The 20,766-nt window shown below is 49.9% G+C and overlaps 1 protein-coding gene across 1 annotated transcript in view; it reads left to right on the forward strand.

The window, feature by feature from the left end:
• The window catches only part of FANCA (FA complementation group A), a 31,844-nt gene that overhangs the window by 10,601 nt on the left and 477 nt on the right, over window positions 1-20,766 (forward strand). Inside the window, exons 14-42 of the mRNA XM_057384187.1 lie at window positions 188-321; window positions 1,644-1,754; window positions 2,147-2,242; window positions 2,324-2,383; window positions 3,136-3,224; window positions 3,699-3,759; window positions 3,848-3,897; window positions 4,956-5,032; window positions 6,732-6,836; window positions 7,357-7,499; window positions 7,968-8,038; window positions 9,057-9,156; window positions 9,960-10,159; window positions 10,297-10,393; window positions 10,488-10,664; window positions 11,637-11,710; window positions 12,242-12,370; window positions 12,810-12,876; window positions 13,258-13,424; window positions 13,692-13,797; window positions 14,621-14,680; window positions 15,007-15,111; window positions 15,709-15,821; window positions 16,525-16,666; window positions 17,653-17,715; window positions 18,863-18,968; window positions 19,292-19,367; window positions 19,701-19,842; window positions 20,355-20,444. Of these exons, the coding sequence (XP_057240170.1) occupies window positions 188-321; window positions 1,644-1,754; window positions 2,147-2,242; window positions 2,324-2,383; window positions 3,136-3,224; window positions 3,699-3,759; window positions 3,848-3,897; window positions 4,956-5,032; window positions 6,732-6,836; window positions 7,357-7,499; window positions 7,968-8,038; window positions 9,057-9,156; window positions 9,960-10,159; window positions 10,297-10,393; window positions 10,488-10,664; window positions 11,637-11,710; window positions 12,242-12,370; window positions 12,810-12,876; window positions 13,258-13,424; window positions 13,692-13,797; window positions 14,621-14,680; window positions 15,007-15,111; window positions 15,709-15,821; window positions 16,525-16,666; window positions 17,653-17,715; window positions 18,863-18,968; window positions 19,292-19,367; window positions 19,701-19,842; window positions 20,355-20,444 (3,011 nt within the window). The remainder of the gene's footprint in view (window positions 1-187; window positions 322-1,643; window positions 1,755-2,146; window positions 2,243-2,323; window positions 2,384-3,135; window positions 3,225-3,698; window positions 3,760-3,847; window positions 3,898-4,955; window positions 5,033-6,731; window positions 6,837-7,356; window positions 7,500-7,967; window positions 8,039-9,056; window positions 9,157-9,959; window positions 10,160-10,296; window positions 10,394-10,487; window positions 10,665-11,636; window positions 11,711-12,241; window positions 12,371-12,809; window positions 12,877-13,257; window positions 13,425-13,691; window positions 13,798-14,620; window positions 14,681-15,006; window positions 15,112-15,708; window positions 15,822-16,524; window positions 16,667-17,652; window positions 17,716-18,862; window positions 18,969-19,291; window positions 19,368-19,700; window positions 19,843-20,354; window positions 20,445-20,766) is intronic.

A 20,766-nucleotide genomic window follows, 5' to 3' on the forward strand; every position in this document is an offset into this window, starting at 1 on the left:
GCAGGGAATCCGAGTGTGTTTGGCAGTTAAAAGTGCATAAAAAAATAAAATCAGATCCCAGAGGTTCCCCAGGCTGCAATACATGTCCTGCCTTATGTTTYATCACAAATATTTGTCTTCATTTACTGCAGAAAACAGAGCACTGTTGTCAAGGGCAGAGTGTGAGGTTATTGTTTTATGTTCCTAGACCTCCTGAGCCATCTCCTGCTAAAGGCCTTTGAGAATTATGACATGGAAAATATGATCACTACGTTCCTGATCGCTCGTCAGGCTGCTCTGGAGGGCCCTGCTGTCTTCATGCCTTACTCTGAGTGGTTTAAGGTGAGACTGAGTGAGCTTTGTTTTAATTGTGTGGGTGAATCCTTATTCCTGTGCATAAGRAACATTCTGCTGCATGGAAAAAGCCTTGTTCCAGACAGGATAGCCARGAATGAGAAAGGGGAAGAAAAAGAACAAAAGTAATGAGTGATTGTATTGATATTAGGAATGATTGAATATTTATTACCACCTTTGTGTCTGCTAAGAGTAAATTTATTTGGCTTTCCCCTGTTTTCCCTCCTTTCATCTCTCGAGTCCACCTTGCCTGTTCTAGTTATTTGCTAGGAATGCAGACTTGTAATTCCTGTTGTAATCATCCTCCTGGATGGAGTTCAGTACCTTGATAAGCAGCACTGTTGCTGTTGCCTAAGYTGGGGGTTGTGGCAGAGGAAGCATTCCTGTTTCCTGGAGGTTTGCATGAGCTGCAATTGCCGTGTTTGACCTTGCAGGTAATTGGTTGTTGCTTTTCACTATGCAGGTGGGTATTTTAGGGATGCAAATCTCAACGTAAATTCAACCTGGAAATTCCTTTTGTGTGAGTTTGCAAATCTAAGCTTGGATTTGGCTGATAGAGTGCTCAGGAGGTATCCAAAGGTAAACTGGTTGTGTTCTCTGCAGTCTCAGACTGRTTATTTTCCTTAGAATTCCCAGAGAAACCTGTGTAGAAACCTGCAGATTTGGGACTCCCTCATGAATCTCAGTCTTTCGGTGCATCTCCAAGTTGCCTTAAGTCTGTTCTCATGGCATCAAACTTCCACAGAGACTTCTGTGAATCCCCATGATCCAAGGGAGCCCCTCTGCTCTGGAGCCAGGCTGGGAGAGCTGGGGGTGCTCACCTGGAGAGAAGGATCCAGGGAGAGCTCAGAGCCCCTGGCAGGGCYTAAAGGGGCTCCAGGAGAGCTGGAGAGGGACTGGGGACAAGGAATGGAGGGACAGGACACAGGGAATGGCTTCCCACTGCCAGAGGGCAGCGATGGATGGGATATTGGGAAGGAATTCTTGGCTGTGAGGGTGGGCAGGCCCTGGCACAGGGTGCCCAGAGCAGCTGTGGCTGCCCCTGGATCCCTGGAAGTGTCCAAGGCCAGGCTGGATGGGGCTTGGAGCACCCTGAAACAGTGGAAGGAACACCCATGGCAGGGGGCTGGATCTAGATGATTTTTAAGGTCCCTCCCACCCAAACCAGCCCATGATTCTACAGACTTTGGAGACTTTTCTCCAGAAAGATTCTCCTGACAGAAAATGGTGTGTTTGGGATTTGTGTGCTCTGCTGGAAGGAGGATTCTCTCCTTGCTGAAAGGCTCTCTTGWCATCATTCCCTGTTTCAGGCTTCCTTTGGGAATGCTGGTGGCCACCATGGGAGCAGTAAGAAAGCTCTGGTCTTCCTCCTGGAGTTCCTGTCAGAGCTGGTGCCCTTTGAATCTGCACCATACCTGAAGGTGAGGAGGTGCTGCCAGAGAGGGTTTTCAGGTCCACAACTGCCCCAAAGTGACCATCCCTGTCCCTTTGAGCTCATTCCTAATGTTGTAGTAGTAATTGCATTGCTTCTGGTTCAGTGTTCAAACCCTTTTYTTCCTGAAATAAGGAAGGACAAGATTTTTTTATTGATAAGGAGAGTTCCTTTCATTGAGTTAAGTTCAAGCACTTCACTGGTTTTGTTTGTTTGTTGTTAGGAAAAATTGTATCAGTTGCCATGAAAATGGTTTATCCTTAACCAAGCAATGATTCTTTTCTTGGGAATGTTTGAGGTAAATGACAGTAAACATTAGTCAGAGTTTTACATGGATTTCCTGTAAAAAGGGCAAATCTCACTGTGATTTTCACATTTCAGGTCCACATCATGTACCCACCTTTCGTGCCCACCAAGCACCGCTCCCTGCTCTTGGAGTACATCACTCTGGCTAAAACCCGACTGGCCGACCTCAAGGTCAGGAAAAATTGTCCCTTTTGAGAAGGATTCTGTTCAGCCYTGCTGTGTGTGACCACCTGCACCTCTGCCCTTGCACAGGTGGCCATAGAGGACATGGGGCTGTATGAAGATCTCTCTTCCCCCAGTGAGGCTGTGCAGGTACTGCTGCTCTGTCTCCCCTTTTCTCATATGTCCCTTTTCCTCTGGAAAAGCCTTGGATTATCAACCTCCTTGCCATTGCATGAGTGTGCTGCCAGGTTTCCAGCTTTAGGCCAGAGGGTTTTAGTGGCCATAAATACAGGATCTCCCCAGTTTCCATAAAAACTGGAAAGTTTCATAGTTGTCTTGGTTCTTTTCAGTAGAGCACTCCATCTGGGTGCTGTGGGACCAAAGTGTGGATGTTCAAAGGAGATTTGGGAATGGAATCTGCACTCTGCAGTTCCACACTCACTGGGGTTCATAATAAACTTTGGGTAACAACAGTAATTTATAAGGAAATATTTGGCTTTATTATTCCTTCCTACATTTTGATCAGAGGAAGAGGCCTTCATTACACAGTCCATGAGCAAGGAAATCCAAGCTGAGACAGGGCAGCTGAATACACTGCAAGAGTCCCTGTCCTGTGATGACCTCACAGGCTTAAGTGAAGATTTAATTTAATTTTTCTGAGTCTGATCTGATTGTCTGTTGAGAAACTTGTTGCAGTTTGAGGTGTCTTACAACTCAAACAAGAGAAACCCGGGGTGTCAGTTCCTCTGCCTGCAGGCAGGGGCTGGAAGTGGAGATGATGTGTCTTAATTCCACATGTACAACTAAAATACAACCACAATAAACCAAATTCAGAACAAAAAGGGAAGTTTATCATCACCCTCGATTTCTCACATCTTTTTCTCGTTCCTTGTGTGAGACAGCCCCAGGCCCAGGCACTCCGTGATGTTGAAAAGGCACTTCAGATATTTGAAAACACAAGGAAGATCCCAACCTCTGTGATAGAAGCCAGGTACTGTGTGCTTTTCAACTCTTCCTGGGCTTAGCTGGAATAATAATAACAATAATTATAATAATAATAATAGAAGCCAAGTCTGGATCAAAATAAGGAAACAAGAAAAATTGAGGATGTGAGCAAGGGAGGTTTGGGGAAGTTCTTCCCACTTCCTCAGGAGTCATCCTAATAGAGGATATTTGTGGGGAGAGTGAAAAGGCACATTCCCCTRTGCAAAGGAAGTCCAAAATTATTATAATAGAAAGCAAAATTAAAGAAATGAACAGCCATTGGCTAACCTGAACCTGGTTTGTCTGTAGTTATTTATATTACCATTGCTTATTAACCAATACCAATACTTATTAACCAATACCTTATTAATTTATATTACCAACATTGCTTATTTGCAGGAGCCAAATGAACTCCTGAGGTGTGGAGATGGCACTTTGGACCTTTGGCACTGTTCATAATTTCCTCTGTTTATTTTCTCAGCATTTTCAGACGGCCATATTACATTTCCTGGTTCCTTCCAGCTTTGCTCAGGCCCCGTGTGGTCAGTATTTGGTTTTTCTCTTTGCTCCTCCCATCAGCTGTTCATACACAGATAATTTGCCCCTAACCTGACTATTCCTCTCCTGCAGCTCCCTAAAACCCCAGATGGACACATGGCTTTTATAGACTCTTTGAARAGGTATTGAGACTTCCCAGTGCTCTCTTTTGTGCTGCTAGGATTTCTTCTTGGAACATTTGATATCAGATTATCAGAGGCTTTGACACCTTGGTTCCAACCAACCTTTTGGCAGGGTTTGGTGGCCCAGGCCTGTGGCTTGCWGGTTGTACATGGAGGAGTTTATCCCTGTAGCCTTCAGGTCTGTCATTAGTCCTCTGGCCCCTATGAAATCATTATTTAGGAGTCCCTCTGGCTCCAGGCCAGSTACATTTTTATGCAAATCTTGGAGAATACAGCTGAACAGAAAATTTCCCTGGGAATAGGAGCCCCCTCTGTGAAAAGCTCTTTGGGAGGGGATGAGGGGGAGTGAAAGATGAGACTTGAATGTCTGTTAATGCTCAAGGGACACCAGGATGATGTCCCAGGAGGACACAGCTCCTCTCAGAACTCGAGCTTGCCCTGCATGCATGTTTAAAGCTGCTTTTCTGCACTGCAGGCACAGCTTTATTCCACATCCAGTAGTTCCTCTGTAACCTCTCATGAAGGAAAAATGTTTGCAACGCTGCCTGCAAATGAGCTGCTTGGTCCTGCCTTGTCATTCCAGTCTGGCTCTAAAATTAAAGAGTGGATCATTTAGTGAAATTAAAGTTGCAAGAGAAGCAGCTGGGTTCTGGGGAGCCTCGTGGGACGTGTTTTTAGCAGCGAGTGCCTGCCCTGCAGAGAGGAGGTCACACCTTGGTCTCAGCACGTTYGTGTTTTACATGAGTGAATGCTGCATCTCAGAGCTCACACTCTTATGAGATCTTAGACACCAACTGGATATGAAATAGGCATGAAAGCATTAATTAATGACAGATATATTATTGGGTTTSTGTGTGCTACATGTGTGCAATACTTGCTGTGAAAACCTTGAGTAGAAATCTCTGCCCCTCGTGTCAGAGGATTAAAAAATGCTTCAGATGCTCTTTATGCTTCAGAGTCCCTCTAATTACATTTCAYAGAAGGGCTGTTTGTGCTTATATTTAATAAAGCTGCAGTTTGAGGCTGTGCAGGAAAATAAATCTCTTCTTGTTTTACAGAGCTGATAAAATACCTTCAAACTTGTACTCCACATACCTGCAGGCCTGTCATGCTATGAAAGAGAAGATGTTACAAGGTAAAAAATATAACATTTACTCATGGATCAATATCAAATGTTGATTCTTCCACTGAAGCCCTCCTGAATTGAAAATTTTCAAAGGTTTATGGCTGAATAGGTGTTTAATCCATAGAAATAAGTGTTGTGTTCTTGTAATGGCTTTGTCTGCCAGCCCTGCTGGGTGGGAATTTTGCAGTCCCTGGGAGTTGTGTGCTGTGCTGAGGCTGCAGATGCTGCCTGAGCCTGAGCTGGCTCAATTCCACCTCCAGGACCTTTCCATGAATCAGCATTTGCAGCCCGAGCTGCTGAGCTGGGGCTGGGAATGTGCTGTGCTGGGAACTGCTGTGCTGATCCCTTGTGCAGTGACACTTGTGCTGGCTGAATTCCTGGCATCCTCTCTAAGAGAGGATTAGGGAGCCCTGGAGGGGCTGGGGAAGGGATTGCAGCTCCTGATTTAGGGGTGTTTGGGTGGGAAGGTGTCCCCTCCCTGCTGATTTTGAGTCCCATTGGCACAGCTTGGCTGGGGCCGGATAATGGATGTTTAATGAAGGTATTTAATGGATATTTGATGAGGGTATTTAATGAGCTCTGCTGTCCCTGTCAGCAAGTGGGTGTTTCAAACACACCTTGCAATGGTTTATACACGATGGAAAGGTCAGGCTGGGGGGCAGAGATGGTTCCAGAGCATGGTGAGGATAAGTTACACATTCATACTCCAGCTAGGGATAAATCTGGAGCCAAGCCGTGAAGCTTTCTGGAGAGGCTGTGGCTGCAGAGGCGTGGCAGAGCATCCCCAGCACCGCAGATGTGCAGGGTTGGCCTGGCTGCAGGGTTGGCCTGGCAACCATGGGATGATCCCTGCGGGCCGGGATGGGCTCTGTGCACAGCTCCGCGGGGCTCCCTGAATTGCCACTGACCTCTAGTGGCACTGCCTGGGCATCCTGAGTGTGTCCCCTGCTGTCCCCTGCTGTCCCCTGCTGTCCCCTGCTGTCCCCTGCTGTCCCCTGCTCCCTGCCCCTCCCCGTGCTCCGCTCACATTCAGGATCCAGGGCAGGACTGAGCCCTGGGCAGCCCCAAACCCTTTGTCAGTGCTCATGTTTGTATACACAGGTGACTCAGTGGGCTCCCAACACCTTATTTTACAGYGTGTTTACAACCAGGATTAATTTCAACCTTTGCTATTTGCTGTTCTTTCTCCTGGGTGATTTATTCCTGGCCCTCGTACAAGAAGCTGTTYTCTAACGAACTCTGGGTGGGTTTTKGGGCTGTGGCAGTTGCTGGTGGCATCTCTTTCTAGTGGTAAAAGGAATTTCCTTTTATTACTTTTTTAAAAACAAAAGCCAGAGTAACATGGGACATCTGGAGAAGCTGGTGATGTGTCCATGCTGTCGTGTCTGTCTGCATTTTGAGCCTGACTCCAGTCTTTTGGGGACAGCAAATRTTTCTGTGAGGGGCAGAGCTAAAGGAAGTAGGAAGAAAACTCTGAAAACAGAACTTTTTTTTGCCTCTTGTCTTTAAAAACGGGATTCCTTTTTGCACCTAGGCACAAACCCATAAATTATTAATTAAACTGCACATTCTGAACATAAAAACAAAGTTCTGTGCATGGCAGATTGACAGTTTGGGGTTTTGTTAGAGTTTCAGGTAAAGTAAATTCTGCTTTTACAAAAAGTGCACACAGAGATTGCTGAAGGCATTTCCTCTGTCCCATGTCTAGATGATTCCAGAGCAGAGCCCAGCCATTCCACAGAGCCCATGGAGCAGCTGAAGGCTGACCTGGCTGAGCTCAGGACGCTGATTGTAGACCAGACTCGGTGGGAAGGTATGAGAGAGCTGCTTTTCACTCCCTGTCCCAAAAACTGCCTGAGTAAAGCGTGGCTAATGCTGGCCAAAGGCACAGCAGGAGTTACTGCCACTGCTACCTGGAGCTGGGAATCCTTCAGAGCTGATAATCCTTCCAGCTATGAATATGTGCATTTTCATGTCTGTTGGATTCCCATGCTTAATCTGGGGTTTACCTTTGTGGTAATCACACCAATCTCTGCTGCACCATTCCTGGGGCTCACCTGGTGACCCCCTTTGGAAAGGAAATTTGGAAATTTTCCTGTCTGGTGTGAAAACTGTTCCTGAGCTTGTTGGTAATAGTCCTGAGAAAAAATAATGCTGCAGATGCTGATCAACTGTGTCCTGGCCAACAGGTTTTGCCTGTTAAAGCTTTTCCTAATATAATTTTGACTCTGGTTGATTGAAGTATATATTCCACTTGTTCTTGCTGCCGTGGGGGCTGTCAGTGTTTCATGCCTGCTGTGCTGGTGCCCCTGTTCTCCCATCCCCTCCTGCAGATGTGCCAGCTCAGGTTGCTGTGATTTCGGACAGACTCCGTGGGGTCCTGGGTGACAGCAGTGAGGAAAATGAAGCTGCTCCTTTGAATTCCCCAATCCCAGTGGCTGTTCCTGCCCCCAGGCTGGAACCCTGCCATCAGAGAGTGAGTACCATCTGGCTTAGGGTGAGGAACAGTGGGGTTGGGCAGGGAAAAATGCATCTGGACAGCAGGTGTGAAAGGCTGCTTTGTCTGCTGAGAGCAGGAAATACACTTCTCCCTTTGTCTCCCTTATCCTGCCCTGCACACACTATTCCTGTGTTTTAGCCACCTGGAAGTTGCTRGATGACAAGATCTGTTGATATTTTCTACTAGAGCAAAGCTCTCCTCAGCAGTCCTGTCTGAGTGTTTGTCATGTGCTGGGATCATTCCTGGGTTGCTGTGGGATGARTTTTCCATCCTTAGTGGCAGTGGAGCTGTACATCTTACAGTGAATATTATTAACCAGTGTGTCCCCTTGTTTTCATGGCAGGAAAAGTAATTTTTACAGAGCAGAAAGCTGGGTTTGGGTATCCAGCCTGACAAGCAGGAATTAGCAGTGTGGGCTTTATTCCTGGTGTTTTTTTATTTCAGGTTGTTGATCTCCTGCTGACATCATTCTGCCAAACCCTACTTGCTGCTTCCTCTTTTAACCCTCCTGACAGGTAAGGTGTGAGTCAGTAGGAGAGTAGGAGAACCAAAATTGGTTGAAACACCAGAATTCCAGCTCTTGTGCAGGGCCGAGGAGGGATTTGGCTGTCCATGCCCCCTTTGCAGGCTGCTTCACCCAGAGTCCCTGCACTCCAAAAACTCATGCACTCCGAGGGACAGAGTAAATAAAGCACATTTCTGCTCTGTTGTTACACATCCCTTCAGTGAAGTGGCCTTTGGCTGTGCTTTGCTCTGGGCAGGGATTAAGGGGGATRGCAGTGAAGCCAATCCCTTCTGTCCTGGGATCATTTCCCCGTGGCAGGGACTCAGTTTGGTTCTGGCCTGGCTGAGGAGGGAGAGGCAGCCCTGCCCTGCCCTGGAAGAAGTGCTGGTAGCCAGCTCCTCCTTSATGTAGCAGCTCCTGTAAACATGATGGGCAGCATGTCAGTGGAAAATCACTTTGTKGGGAAACAAGGCCGTGCTGAGGAGCTGGCTGGGATCCCGGCGGCTCTCCGGAGGGCAGCCAGGGCATCCTTCCCTCCCTTGCACTGCTTTGCCCTGGAGCTGTTAATCAGTGCTAAAAAMCTGATTGAAAAGCTGCTGTGATGAATAAGAGTCCCGGGAAATGCTCTCTAAACAAACTGACCTCCTCTGAGGATGGGTTTTTCTTTTTCTGGATGGGTTATTCTTCCCTCTCCCTGCTTTGCAGCAGGACCTTGTCATCCCAACTCCTTTTTGCTTTGTTTTGTGACCCCATTCCTTTCCCTGCCTCTGTTTACTTGTGCTCTGACTGTTCCCAGCAGCCTCCTGAGATCACAAATATTTSAGACACCATCCCTTGTGGTCAGGGCTGTGTCTGTGGGGGTTCCCTGCCCAGGCACCCCAGCAATCCCTTCCTGTGAGCTGTGCATGGAATGATAATTGTGCTGTATTTACAGAGTAGCCTGGCTCAGCTACAGGGCTTTGAAGCGTTTTTAATGACCTGTTCCTGTGCTGGATAAATGAAACGAGCCTGTGGTTTCCCTTGTGCAGGCAGGGCCCGTGCCTCTCCCTGCTGGTGAAGATGATGTGTGGGCACAGGAATCTCCTGCCTGCGCTCCTGGGCAGGCTCTGCCAGCTCATTTATCATCAGGTCAGTGCTGCAGCAGCAATCCTGTGGTTACAGCATGCTAAAGGCTATCCTGCTCCATTTCCTGAGCTGGGGGGCATGGACCTGGTGGGGCTCAGCAGCTCAGCAGCCTCCAGGCTTCCAAAAATTACCCTGTTTGGGTCAGTGAGTATGGAGCTGCCCTCAGGAATGTGAGGAGAATGCTTCTCTGCTTGTGGAAGGTTAATGCATTCTGAGATGTTTTAACAGGAGCTAAAATAGGCAAGTTTAGGAAAGAGACAAAAGAAAAATGGTAGAATGCTTCAGTTCTAGGCTTCCACATTGAATAATTCAGTTGTAAAAATTTAAAAATAAAATTAAGGTATTCATGTCTGGGCTGCAGCAGTGCATGGTTTTGTTATTAAAGAATTGTTTGGTTTATTTTCTCTACCCTGTCATATTGCAAGGGTGAAAATAACAGGCTCATAGGCTAAATTGGATGTCAGGGAAGCTAAAACATCTTGATAATCCCAAAATCTGAATTTACAGCAAGCTGCTGTATTACAGAAACCTCCAATTCTGCTGCAGGCTGTGTCTCATCTGCTCAGGTCTTACTGCAGTACCAGTTAGCAGAAATAATGTTCTGCTGCCTCACYAAGTCTGAGTTTTTTCCCTGAGAARCGTTGTTTCAGTACAAATAGGATGTTACAATAATACAAGTGAGCATTACAGTCTTAAAAATAAAATATTAAAATTGTACAGTGAGACAAAGTGTAAAAATATTTAAATTACAAGTTACAAAGTTACCAAAATATCTCTCCTTGTTCTTGATTTATTTTACCTTTCAGGGTCCTTCCCTCAGCGCTGCTCATATTTTAGGACTAGCAGCTTTTGTGATCCACTTAAGTGAATCCAGAGCTTTGATTCCTGGAGTGGAAGCCAATTTTGGGGTTTCTCAGCCTGCTCCTGGAAAGGCCCTTTCTGTYTCAGAGTACTGGACCTCCTTGCTCATGTACAGGACAGAAGAGTCGTTTGCCTTCTGCTTGAGGTGAGATGGGGCATCTGCCACTTTCCTGCTCCTGAGGGGTTTTTGGGATGCTGGGAAGGCTCCTGTGGAGCATTTCCAGAGCTTGTGGAGGGGTTTGAACCAACCAGACAATGAACTTCTTTCCTTTCCTCTCTCAGGTTTTGCACTGCTGCAGCAGCTTATCTGATGTGCAAGTTTTCATCCTGTTCTCATGAAGATCTGTGTGCCTTGGTTCCTCCYGGCCTGATTAAAAAGGTAAAAGGGAAAAAGTTGTGCTGTAACTTATGGAAAAGACCCAGAGGTGGCTCTGGGTGACAGTCACAGGCAGGACATGGTGTCTTTGTTGCAGCTGCAGCACCTTGTGCCACGGCTGAGCTTGGAAGCTCGAGGTGTCCCCTGTGAGGGGGCCAAAAATGCCCTCAGCTGGAGTTCCCTGTGCTGCCCCTCTCTGAGCTACAGCAGAGCCAGCCTGTGTTTGTGGAAGCAAGCACGTTTCCAAGAGCTCTTGAAGGAAAAARTGTTCCAGGTATGAATCCTTTCCGGCGCCTCAATTCACCCTCTAATTCTCAGCTTTTTCAGATCTGCCCTTTGCAGTTTCCTTATTGGTGATCAAAAGCTTCTTGTAAAAACTTAATGCCTGAAAGTAAGAACTAAATACCTGGAAAGYTGTCTGACAGCTGAGTCAGGTGGGTTGGGATGTGTGCTCGGTGCTGTTTGATGGGGATGATWAGGGAGAAAAACAGAGGTAAAGATTTTGTGTCCTACTTCTTGGAGAAGCAGAAAGCTTGGCAAGCTCAGGAACTGTAGAGCAAAGACCTGTCCATCACCCTGGCTCCCTGCTGTGCTCTCTGTGAAGKGATGGAGAGGCAAATAACTGGAAATCCTTGCTTTTCTGGTGCTTTGTCTAAACGCCAGCACTCCCCTGTGCACCTGAGTTTTCCTGGTTCAGCCTCACTGCAGCCATCTCAGCTGTTCTCTTTGTACCACCCTTGCAAAGCCTCTGATTTGACAGACTCTCTCTTTTAACCCACTTCCTCCAAAACCAGTTTGTGCAGAGGAGTTTGTGGTGTTCCTCGAATGRCTCCTTGTGCTTGGCTTGCTCGGTGTCCAGGGCTGGAGCTCCCCTGTGTTAAAACCCCTCTGTGATGCTCACACAGCCTCTCATTTCACCTTTTTTTTCAATAACACATGTTCATCCTGGTATCTGGGCTTGGAGGTGATGAGTGTGTTTGGAAATATCAAAGGGTGGGTGGGTGTGAGACAGGCTTTATGGGATTTCCATGAGTTTTTGAAGGTCAGTRGGGTTTTAGCTTGAATTTTTTTATAACTGAAACAGCACAGGAACTTCCTTGGGTTGATGTCTCCTGTTTCATGTCTCTTAATTCACGTGGGATTGTGTCTGGAGATGAAGTGAAAGTGGGTTTTATGCTGAGTGGCTGTTCTGCACAAGTTATTTCCCTTGCTGTTCTTCCCTGCTCCTAAATCCTTGCTTTTCCAGCTGTCTTTCAGAGAGTGGCTGCTGATGGAGCTGGAAGTGTGCCCTGAAAAGGACATTCTCTCTGCTTCAGAAAGGTAAGGGCCAGGGGGCTTTGTTGGAAATAGCATAGTTCAAGAGTCTCCTACCAAAATGAGGGAAAAGCACTGAAGATCAGGAAGTAAATAAACAGTTGCTGYAGGATACAAATGCCTGCTGCCTGCTGGGGTTTCTCTTCAGTTCAGCACTGGAAGGAGGTGTGTGTGTTTTCACTTGAGCAAAGCCAGGCTGGATGGGGCTTGGAGCACCCTGRTCTGGTGGAAGATGTCCCTGCCCACGGCAGGGGGTGGAGCTGGGTGGGCTTTGAGGTCCTTTCCTCCCCAAACTGCTCTGTGGTTCTGTGAGGCTCACCAAGGAAAGCCTGCATGTGCAGCCCTTCCAAACAACTCCCCACAAACCCTCCCTGCTGCTGCTGGAAGAGAGAGCTGGGTGGATCTGCTGGAGGACACCTCATGTCTGTGCTTTTGTCTGATCACACATCACTCATCACTCTTGATGTGAGAGCTTCCTTTTTCATCAAGGCAAGGGCACCATTCCAGCAGATCTCCCATCTCCTCCTTTTCCTGCAGACAGGATTTCCATTACTGGGCCATCTACCAGCAGTACCTTCCTGCACCTTCTGCTGCTGGTGGCTGTGATGGAGACCTGGAGAAGGCCTGTGGAGTCATCATCAATGCCATCCTGGATTCCTCACAAAGGTATTGTGTGTCACCTCTTCCCTCTCTGGTATGGTCCTGAGGCTGTGCACTGGGAGCTGTGCCTTCTGTGGGGCTGGGGAAGCCATTCCCTGCTCTCTGGCTGCCAGTGGAACTGGGAGGTGGCCCTGTGTGACTCACCAGCCTTTGCATAAATCTTGCTTTAAGTGCAGAGGTCTGGGGCTGCAGCTGCACAGAGGCCCACAGAGAGTTTGGCTGCCTGTTTTAAGTTGACTTTGTACTCAGATTTGTTTGGCCAGACAAGCACTGATGCCCCGGGGGAGTGGCTGGAGCTGGAAATTGAGGAGGGAGGTTGGAGGAGAGCTGCTGTCTCAGCTACAGCTTGTTTAAGGCACAATGTTTGGGCTCTGTGTTCATCTGAAGCATCTGACTCTGCCCTGGGCTGGTGGGGTGACTTACCTCACGTGTCCCCTCATTTCAGGCTGGACCTGGGTGGCTGTGGCCACTCGAACATGTCGGTTAGCCCGGAGATCCTCTGCAGGCTGCAGGTGATTTCAGAGTGTCCAGTGTTACCTGGGTGTCCAGTCCTTGACCAAAGCATCCCCTCATTCCTTGGTGCTGGCGAGGCTCTCACATGTGGGGTCTCACACAGGGGTGGGGGGATTGAGAGAGGTTTTCCTTGTTTCCTCTGGGTGCTGCAGAGGAATAAAGAGGGTTTGAGAGTGGGCTGGTGTGTGACCCTGGCTGGTGTGTGACCCTGGCTGGTGTGTGACCCTCTCTGGTGTGAGCCTTTCGTGGGTGTGTGACTCTCTCAGGTGTGTGACCCTTGCTGGTGTGACCCTCACTGGTGTGTGACCCTTACTGGTGTGACCCTCACTGGTGTGTGACCCTGTGTGTGACCCTCTCTGCTGTCCCTATGCCCTGTCCAGGAGCTGGTGCTGGAGCTGAGGTCCCGGCCAAAGCCCCTTCCTGGCTGCTCGACTGCCCAGAGACATTTCCTGTTCAGGATTCTGCAGGAGAGGCTGACAGACAGAGAGCATGGATCTGCTCTGGGACAGCAGCTGTGGAGGCAGCAGGAGCTGCTGCTGCACAGGAGGTGAGTGCAGGCCTGGGAATGCCTCCAGCACTCAGGGCAGGGTGGTGTGTGCAGTGTGCCCTCCCCTCTGGTTCCACAGTGACAGTGACACTGTGTGCCATGGGGACAGCTGTGCCAGGGACAGTGCCCTGGTACCCCCTGGAATTAGCTGTGTGCCATCCTGGSCTGCCTGTCACCCCTGCCCCTAGGYTGGATGTCACACATMTTCATGGGRAGCTGATTCTGTCCCTCACAGCCACCTCAGTGTCCCATTCTTCCCTCCCTAAGGATTCTGGTTGGGCTCCCTGCAGCCACCCTGATCACCACGTGTTGGAAAAGAAACAAAACAGTGYTGGACTGTGAAGACTTCTTTTGTTTTGTGAACTCAGAGCTGGTAGGTGTCCTGAGTCAAATGGTGATTGCTCATTAGTAAATGCTCTGGAAAAAGACCTTAAATTTGAATTTAGGGAAGGAGRTTGCATCCAAASTACCCAGAAAAGCTGTGGCTGCCCCATCCCTGGAAGTGTTCAAGCAGGGATTAGAGCAACCTGGTCTGTGGRAGGTGYTCCTGCCCATGGCCCCTTCCAACCCAAATCATTCCATGATTCTTGACTTTAGGGTTAATTGATTTGGAATTGTTTACATTTACACTACTGAGACTCCTTGGGAGTCATTTTGTTTGGTGAGGTGAGTTACAGAYAAAGCTCCAGCGTTCCCAGGGAGGCCTGGAAGGGGCTGAGCATGAGTCCTTCTCCAATCCCTCTGTCACAGCAGGGCCCTGAGCTGTTTTGCTGTAGAGTGAGACCCTCCTCATCCTCCTGAGGAACATCCAGGAGCATTCCTGCAGCTTTCTGGGAGAAGGTCATTCCACTTGCAGGTCCCTCAGGACACTGCCTTGTGCTCCATGGAGAGCTGATTCCTATTTMTTCATCCCTGCTGTTCCTTCCAGGCCCCTCTTCACTGGCACAGCCAAAAACCTCTGTTCATCCTGAGGCTGCTGATCCATCTGCTGCCATCCTGGGCTGGAGGTGGGCAGGGATGCAGGGGCTGTGCTTTATATGGAAACCACATTCTGCTGTCTGAGCTGATATTCAGGATTCACGGGCTGGTTCTGGGCTGTCTGAGCCCCATTGTGCCAGACACCAAAATGCTCCAAGGAAATCATATTCCAAAGGGGAGGAATGATTTTTTTTTCCCTTCTCCATGTCTTGCTGCAGAAGAACGTCTGTTCCAGAGGCTACGCGCTCTCCTACGACATCACAGCTCACTTCTTCAGGGTAACTGTTCTGTCACTGCCTCACTGTCTGTGCTCAGAGCTTTCCTTCCTGACACACGAGGTGTCCCCTTTGTACCCTCCTTTTGAGAACTCCTGATGCAATTCTGGGAAGAGCAGTAATCCAGGAAAATGAGGGGAAGCAGCAGGAGGAAGTGGTGGGAGAGGTGAATTTTAATACAATGCAGCAAAGCTGCTGAGGCAAGGAGCCGATGGTACAGATTCTTTTGCTGAGCCGTGCTGACCCCTACAGTTTACACACACTCACTGTGGGACTGGGAGCAGCAGAGGTGGATTTGTGCATTCATCCTGTGGTTTGTCCTCTTGCAGGGGCTGCTCAATGCCAGCTGGGACTGTGAGGATGCAGCTGAGGGGGTCAACGAGGCTGTGACATCGTGTCAAACCAAATGTCCTGTGCTGCTCCTCTCTGCGGCGGTAACTAACTGACCTCGTTTGGCTTCTCTGCTTTTGGGAGAAACGCAGCTTCAGAGAGCTTGTGTTAAACACTATGTCAGTGTGTGACATTCAACAGAAACCCTTAAAGCCTTTGGAAGTTTGCAGGGTGTTTCTGAGCCCTTGGTGTCACTGATCCCACCTCCTTGGGGTGCTGCCACAGGGGCTGTGTCAGGGTGGGCAGCTGGGAGCCTGSTCCTGCTCTCTGATGTGCTGTGTGRGCTGSTTGTCASATGCCAAGCAAACAAAAATYCCWGGGTTTTTCTCTSTCCTCTGTGTAACTCCTCACGTGCAGTTTTAATGGGGATGCACATTTTGGTGCAGGTGGTGAGCGTGGCCATCCCCTCTGTGGGACAGTTCTTGCATTCTGACTGCTCCTGCTGGAGGAGTTCCAGGGTGCTGTGGTGTGAGCATGGTCACAAACGACCCTCTGCATTTCCAGGATGTGAAATTTCTCCCTTTTCTGATGCGTGCTTGTGCAARTTGGACTTTTTCACTAAGGAGAGAGGAAAAACCCCTTTGTCTGAGTACCTGGCTGCAGCACCCCCCCACTAACACTGCTTTCATCTTTGTCCCCAGCTGTGGTGGCCGAGGCTGGAGCCAGTGCTTTGCTCCCAGTGGAAGAGACTTTTTGGGGCTCCACTTGCAGAAGAGCTGGACAGACTGAGGGGCTGGCACAGCTCCAGTACCAGGTGTGTGTGAGGGCTGGAGCGTGGGACTGCTGTCCAGGATGGAATGTGGGGCTGAGCCTGGCAGGACAGCAGGACAGCTCCAGACAGACTCCTCTGTAGGGCTTCCACTCMAAATGGGGCATTGTAATTATTTAGTCTGGCCCTGTGTGTAATGTGGGTCAGAATGCTTCCCCACAAGGAAAAGGGAATCTGCAGAGGAGGCTGCAAGGCAGAGCCTGGTTAGGCAGAGCCTTAGCACGCTGTTGAGTCATTCCTGTGAGCTGCCACACCCTCTGCTCCCTGGATTTGGGGGATCTGGGCTCCTGAAGCTGCTGAGTGACTGTTTGCTTCCTTTTTTACCTCTCATTACACTGTCAGTGCCCTGCAGCTTTTCTCCAAAAGCTGGGAATTTATGTCAGAATCTCCTTGCAGGTTATGGCAGGTGATAATCACATGCTTCTGTAGTGTAGRGTTACTGCCTGTCCCACTGCTGATAAAAGAGATTTGGGAATGCTCCTGTCTGCTGCTAGACTTTGGCTTTTTTACAGCTTCTCCATGAAGCATCCAACTACAGGGAAATCAAAATGAAGAGAATGATTATTTTTTTTGTCCCGATCACAAACTTGTGCCTTTGCCCAAGCCCCTGATTCCCTCCTCATTCACAGCTGTGCTTTTTCCCCTTTTTTTATATCCAAACCTTTCTCATGTTTGTTTTGTTTCCCAGATTYCTTTGCTCAGGAGCAGTTTTTCCTCTCTCTGACCCCACTTGGCTCTCAGCTGCTTTCCTCCACGGTGCCATCCTGCAGCAGTCACCACGTGGACGAGGGAGAGAGGCCCTGGAGAGGCTGAGCACTGACACAGAGCAGGCAAGGCTGGGTGCACTTTGTGTCTGCTCTTTACTGCACCTGAAAACCAGAAATTGGAAGTCTTTAAGTGAGAGAAGCTGTGCTGAGATGGTGCTGCATCCCTGGTAACCCCTGTTGGGAAATCTTGCTGGTGGCTAGCTGATAAAACCYGGCTGTAAATTGCCAGTTGCTAAATTCTTATCCTAAAGGCAAAGTTGTTCCAAGCTTAAACTTTTACCTCAGACTCTGGCTYCTGTGAAGTCAGGGAGGGCTATTCAACAGCAGCTTAAGAAAYAGAAGCTGGAGAGAGCCCTGTAGAGATCAAGAGCTTGATCCATGGCCCACCAAGAGCCTCTCTCCTCCCAACAGCAGCACCCTGGTGGATTTGAGCTCAGGCAACTTGGCTGGAAAGTTAAAGAGATGCAGGAAGTTCATGAGACAGCAGTAAAGGCCTTTTAAGTGTTGTGGGAAGTTTTGCTGGGATTCCCAGAGAATGATTTCCTCAGGGTTTTCCCAAGTCTGGTGCAGGAAATGTCTCTTGCTGGTCACTGCARTGCAGGGGAATTCTCTGTTCTTTTTGTTGTTTTTCTTGGGAAGAGTCAGAATCAGAGCTCAGCACGGGGAGTTCCCTGTGCCAAAGGTTCACAGGTAACAGTGCTGAAGTGGAACCTGGGCCTTGTGCTCTCTCTGGAGGTTTTATGGCTCCAGGCAGCAGCTCCTTTTCCTGTGGCTTTGGCTCCTGCACTGTTTGTGCTGGGCTGGAGCCAGAGGCTGCCAGTCAGAAATTGGTGTCATTGAGTGCACGGGGAGTAACTGCAGCTTTCACCTCAGAATTCCTGGAGGGAGCATGGGGAGTGAGAGCTGTGGGAGGGCTGAGGGTGCCTGAGGTCCCAGCAGGTGAAACACTGTGCTTGTATCTGGTGCAATGTTTGTGTTCCCTGAGTGGAAGGGCTGAGTTTTGAGCTACCACTGCAGGTACAACTAAAGGCAGCCTCTTGACCTTGCAGCTTCTTGTTGCTCTGCTGTTCTTCTCACTCCTGGATCTCATCTCAGCCAGAATAGCACCAAAGGTGAGTTCAGCCTGAGGGAACTCTCATGACACTGGATGTGTCTGATCAGCTTGGTTTGCTGCCTGAAAACGCTCTGCAGCAGCACTGGGAGGGCTGGGAGCTTGTTCTGCCAGGAGGAARGATCAGCAACACCCCAGACACGCCTGCTGAAAGCCCTTCTGTTCCCATCAGATTAAACCTGTGTTTTCCTCTCACCGATATTATCTTCTCTTTCACTACTTTTGTCTCTCCTCCTGGATGATTTACTATTTTCAGTTTCCTGTTCAGATTTCACACCTCCCAGGTAGTGCAGGAGCCTCRTATCTCCCTCAGCTTTTGTGGAGCATCTCCTATCTGTCAGATGATGTTTTTCCTCAGGCTGGAATGTGGTATTTCACAGAAGAAGGGCTCCCAGCAAGGAGGAACATTAGTTTCCAAATGGTTTAATGCTGTTAAGTGAAAGAGCAGAGATGACAGGCTGTGTCCAGCAGCTGCCTGCCCTGAGCATCCTGCTGCCTGTGAAGGGTTGTTTCTGTCCCTTTGCTGTCACCTCAGCTTTCAAGTGCAGCCGTTTGGGGAGTCACCTCACAGATGGGATCAGGGAGCAGATTAAAGGCAAAAATAACCATTTGGTCTCAGTCTGCCCGTGGGAGAGTCTGGGGGAAGAGCCAGGGAGGAGAGAAACATCTTGGGCAAACAGAGCTGGGAGGTAAATCCAAGTAAAATGAGTAATGAAAAAAGAAACCCCACAATAATCCTGAGACATGCTGTCACTGGAAAGTTTAGAGGGGACAGAAGCTGCACCATGGGGTGGGTGCAGGGTGTGCAGTGTGCTGTTGATTGATTGGGGTTGGATGGGGTTTGGAGCACCCTGGGACTGTGGAACTGGSAGGGGTGGCACTGGRTGATCCATAAGGTCCCTTCCAACCCAAACCATYCCATGATGCAGCTTCCCMTTCTCTCAGCTGAGCCCTGTGGGGGCCAGGCCTGGTGAGGAGGGCTCTGATTTGCTCTGGTGCCCAATTCCTGAGGAATCCAGGCTGCCAGTGAGGGCTTGGGCCACATTCACAGGGTCCTTGAGCAGAGCACCTCGTGCAGTCTCTTGTGGGGRTTCCTTTGATGCAGCTGCAGCCCARGACAAACCARACCTYTYCTTTCTGACACTCAGGAGGGARTGGAYTTTCAGACATCTCTGGACTGGTCCCTGGAGATCTTGCAGTGCCTGGAAGAGAGGGGCACATCATGGGCTCTTCTGTTCCACTCAGCAGAGAGAGGTGAGTCCTGTCCCCATGCTTGGGTCAGAATGCCCCTGTGGGAAGGGGCTGCTGGGCCTTTGGAAGCAGCACAAAGAATGCTTGTGTGAAAGCTGAGAGAACATCCTGCTTCTGTCCCAGAGTGTRGGAGGCCCAGCTGGAGATCAGCAATGACTGAACTCAGGCAGAGAAAGCCCGAGGGGACAGTTTGCTTCTCTTGCTGGTCACCACCCCCAAGCACCAGTATTTATTGTGGGCTGCAAGGAAAACTGTGCTGCTCCAGGAGTGTGAAAGGTGATGTGAGGCCCTCAGAAGGTGCTCAGGGCTTCTCTCTGTCCTTGCAGACCCTGGGAAGTGCCGTGTCCTGCGCAGTGCAGCCTCGGAGCACCACACCCGGCTCCTGCCCGTGGCGTTCTACAGGTACTGGGCTGGGCTGAGCTGGGCAGGAGAGGGCACTGAGGGCACCCACAGCACTGCTGGCCTGGAGGGGAGCAGAGTCACCTCTCACCTGAGCTGTGCAGGACAGAGCACCTCATCAGGGCACAGCTGATGAGCCCTGCATCTTGTGCTAAAGAACTTTGCTAGAAGTTTCCCTTCAGCCTCGTGCTCCCAACATGAGGGTTTGGAGCTGCCTTTCCTTGCTGGGGTGGCCCTGCACACAGTGGGACCCATGAAGCAGGGCAGAGCAGTGTCTGTGTTTGCCCTGTGCCTGTGTGCCCCAGAGCCAACAGAGCCCCCCGTGCCCTCCCCCAGCCTCACCCCCCATCTCCACCCTGAGCTGCTCCRGAGGGAGCCGACCTTCCTGAGCGTGGCACTGCAGCTCTACATCCARCTGCTGCAGCTCTTCGTGGAAGGGGAAGTCCTGCCACAGGCTGATCAAGATTCTGCAGAGCAMGTAAGTAAAGTCTGGACTTTTTTATTTCATATCATAGACTCCCAGAATGTTTGGGTTGGAAGGGACTTTAAAGCACATCCAGTGCCACCCCTGCCATGGGTGGGGACATCTTCCACTGTCCCAGGGTGCTCCAAGGCCTGTCCAGCCTGGCCTTGGACACTTCAGGGATGGGGCAGCCAGAGCTGCTCTGGGCACCCTGTGGCCTCACCACCCTCACAGGGAAAAACTTCTTCCTAATATCCAGTCTAAATCTACACTTTTTAAGCTTAAAGCCCCTTGTGACTGATCCTGTTCTTTAGTTGTTCCTGTGCAGAGCAGAGGGAGCTCGTGCAGGTGCCGTGGCTGGCAGCAGGATCCTCATCCCATGGGACTGGGGCTGCTCCCAAACCCCGAGCACCCCTTAGCCTCTGAGCTGTGACTGCCTTGGATGTGGGGTTGTGGCTGATGCTGCTCTTCTGAAGCAGGGGCTGGGCTGAGGGTGACATTGGCCGTGTCTCTCCCGTGCTGTGCAGGATCCCCTGGAGCTGATCTCTGCAGCCCGGCAGTTCCTGCTGGGAGCCATCCCCCACTGCCCTGCCCAGAGCTTTCGGAACATTCAGCCGGTACGTGCAGGCCTTTTGCCTTTTCTCCTGGTGCTGCTGCTTCCTCGGGCACTGATCCCATACCTGGGCCAGTCTAACCTACCTGGGGCTCTCTCTGCTTCACCTGGGGATGTTCTGTGTTTCCCTGACCCWCCTGGGGATGCTCTGTACTTCCCTGACCCTCCTGGGGTTGCTCTGTGCTTCCCTGACCCTCCTGGGGATGCTCTGTGCTCCCCTGACCCTCCTGGGGATGYTCTGTGCTTCCCTGACCCTCCTGGGGATGYTCTGTGCTTCCMTGACCCTCCTGGGGMTSYYCCKKSKTYCCWKRMCCYYCYKGGGRYKY

Source organism: Malurus melanocephalus, unplaced genomic scaffold (genome assembly GCF_030028575.1).
Source record: "Malurus melanocephalus ecotype Western Australia unplaced genomic scaffold, MMel_1.1 scaffold_691, whole genome shotgun sequence".
Taxonomy (NCBI): Eukaryota; Metazoa; Chordata; class Aves; order Passeriformes; family Maluridae; genus Malurus; species Malurus melanocephalus.